The sequence below is a fragment of the Corvus brachyrhynchos genome, unplaced genomic scaffold, assembly GCF_000691975.1.
Source record: "Corvus brachyrhynchos isolate BGI_N302 unplaced genomic scaffold, ASM69197v1 scaffold805, whole genome shotgun sequence".
Lineage (NCBI taxonomy): Eukaryota > Metazoa > Chordata > Aves > Passeriformes > Corvidae > Corvus > Corvus brachyrhynchos.
Window position 1 is genome coordinate 15,462 of NW_008237912.1, and position 2,451 is coordinate 17,912.

At 57.0% G+C, this 2,451-nt stretch overlaps 1 protein-coding gene across 1 annotated transcript in view; it reads left to right on the plus strand.

The window, feature by feature from the left end:
* The window catches only part of LOC103614754 (vesicular glutamate transporter 1), a gene marked incomplete at its 5' end in the record, with an annotated part of 6,937 nt that extends 4,643 nt beyond the window's left edge, over positions 1-2,294 (plus strand). The window contains 7 exons of the mRNA XM_008632731.2: positions 1-80; positions 293-358; positions 724-825; positions 920-1,005; positions 1,379-1,438; positions 1,662-1,784; positions 2,179-2,294. Coding sequence (XP_008630953.2) covers positions 1-80; positions 293-358; positions 724-825; positions 920-1,005; positions 1,379-1,438; positions 1,662-1,784; positions 2,179-2,265 — 604 coding nt within the window. The remainder of the gene's footprint in view (positions 81-292; positions 359-723; positions 826-919; positions 1,006-1,378; positions 1,439-1,661; positions 1,785-2,178) is intronic.
* Between the last annotated feature and the right edge of the window lie 157 nt (positions 2,295-2,451).

The following is a 2,451-nucleotide window of genomic DNA, read 5'->3' on the forward strand; positions in this document are numbered from 1 at the left end:
GCCGCGGGTGTTGGGGATCGACGGCCGCGGGCACCTCCTGGGCCGGCTGGCGGCGATCGTGGCCAAGCAGGTGCTGCTGGGTGAGTGCGGGAAAACACCGGGGACCCTCTGGGGTAATCGGAGCCCCCGTGCCGTGATGAGCCCATCCGGCTGTCGAGTTTGGCGACAATGAGAGCCGCCTCCATGCACTACCAGCTGAGCGCGGGGGATCTGAGGGGTGGGGAACTGGAGAAAACGGGGGAAACCCGGGAAGAGCCGGGCTCGGGCCCTGACCCGGCCCCGCTGTCCCCAGGCCGCCGCGTGGTCGTGGTTCGCTGCGTGGGCATCAACATCTCCGGGAACTTCTACCGCAACAAGCGTGAGTTGGGGGAAGATCCCGGGTTTTGGGGGGAAATCCCGGGGGTTTGGGGAGAAATCCGGGGGGTTTGGGGCGAATTCCAGCGTTTCTGGGTGGTGGAGAAGTTGCGGGAGGTTTCCAGAAGCTCCCCGGTTCTCGATGCACCCCCGAACCCCTTAAATTGAATTAAAGCTTGGGGAATTAAATTAAATTAAAGCTCGGGGGATTTTAATTCCTTTTCCCAGCTCCAGGCGGCTCATACTTCCAGGACCCCAAGTTTTGGGGGGCATTTATCCCTTTTCCCCATCCCACTAAAGTTCCCGACAATTCCCAAGCCTTGAACTCCTGTTTTTGAGGGATTTCAGCCCATTTTTTCCCAATTCCAGTGAAATTCCTAGCGTTCCTGCGGAAGAGGATGAACACCAACCCTTCCCGGGGCCCTTTCCACTTCCGAGCCCCCAGCAGGATCTTCTGGCGCACGGTCAGAGGTGAGAGGAGACCCCACAAAATTTCCCCTAAAATCTCCCCTGCAATTCCTGCCCGGAATTTTCCCCATCCCGCTGTTTTTCCTCCTTAATCCAGGGATGCTGCCCCACAAGACCAAGCGGGGCCAGGCAGCCCTGGAGCGGCTCAAGGTGTTTGATGGGATCCCCCCGCCCTATGACAAGGTAGGGACCCCAAGTCTGGCCGTGGAATTCCCAAATTTCCCCCAGAAGTCCCTCTCCAGGGTCCTCCAAATCCAGCCCTGGGATGCCCCCTAAACCCAGCCTTAGAATCCCCAAATTTCCCCCCAGATTTGCCCTCCAGGATCCCCCAAATCCGGCCCTGGAATCCCCCAAATTCCCCTTCCAGGATCCCCCCAAATCCCGCCCAAGCCCCGGTGTCGATGATGTCACTTTTACCTACATTGTTTGACTCTCCCTGAGAAAAACCGCAAATCCTGAGACACCTGGGACCCCACAAAGCCCATAAAAACTCCTGGGGGACCCCAAAGATTCCCTGGGGGACCCCAAAAGACCCTGAAATTCCCAAATTTCCCAGCGGAAGAGGATGGTTGTGCCGGCTGCCCTCAAAATCATCCGGCTCAAGCCCACGCGCAAGGTGAGTTTGGGGAGGGTTTATGGGATTTGAGGGAGTTTTATGAAATTTGGGGGGGCGGTATGGGATTTTAGGGGGATTTGGGGGGGGTTTTAGAGGGTTTTTGGGAGAGTTTCTGGGGTTATAAGAGGGGCTGGGGGGCTCTATGGGATTTTAGGGGGGTTTTATGGGATTTAGGGTGTTCTGTGGGGTTTTGGGGCCCCACTGAGCTCCCAGTGCCCCCCAGTTCGCCGTGCTGGGCCGGCTGGCGCATGAGGTAGGCTGGAAGTACCGGGAGGTGACAGAGGCACTGGAGGAGAAGAGGAAGGAGAAGGCGAAGCTGCGCTACAACAAGAAGAGGAAGATGATGGTGAGAAAATGGGGAAAAAATGCCACAAGAAAAAGGGGAAAAATCCCAAAATTCCTCAGTGGTGGGGTGGGATGACCGAAAAATTAAAGGGCCCAAAACCAGGGAGGGAAGACGCCAGGATCTGGGTGTGGGACACCCCAAAAAATGAGCTGGAAAAGTCCTGAAAACCAGGAAAAAGCCCAGAAAAACTGGAAAAAAAGCCCTGAAGAACTGGAAAAAAAGCCCCAGCCTGGGGGGGTGAAACTGTGGCAGTTTGGGGGTGGGGGTGCTGGCCGGGAATTAGGGACCTCCTGATTTTTCCTGTTTTCTTCGTGGGCTTTTTTTCTTTTCTCCCCGTTTTTTCCCTGGTTGTTCCCAATCCCTCCTGATTTTCCCGTTCTCCCCCCTTTGGCAGAGCCTGCGGCGCCGGGCCGAGCGCAGCGCGGAGGCGAAGGCGGCGCCGTTCACGGCGGTGCTGCGGCAGCACGGGCTCCTGCTCTAATAAACGCACTGGGAGCAACTGGGACGGTACTGGGAGCGTCTTGAGTCTTCCTGGAGTTAATTGGGAGCGTCTGAGTGCTCGTTAGGAAGGGCTGGGAATGACCAGTGTGGGTTTTGGGGAGGTTTTCGAGCTTTTATTTAACCACGGTCGATGCCGGAGCTGCCGTGGTTGTTCCAGTGGTCACTC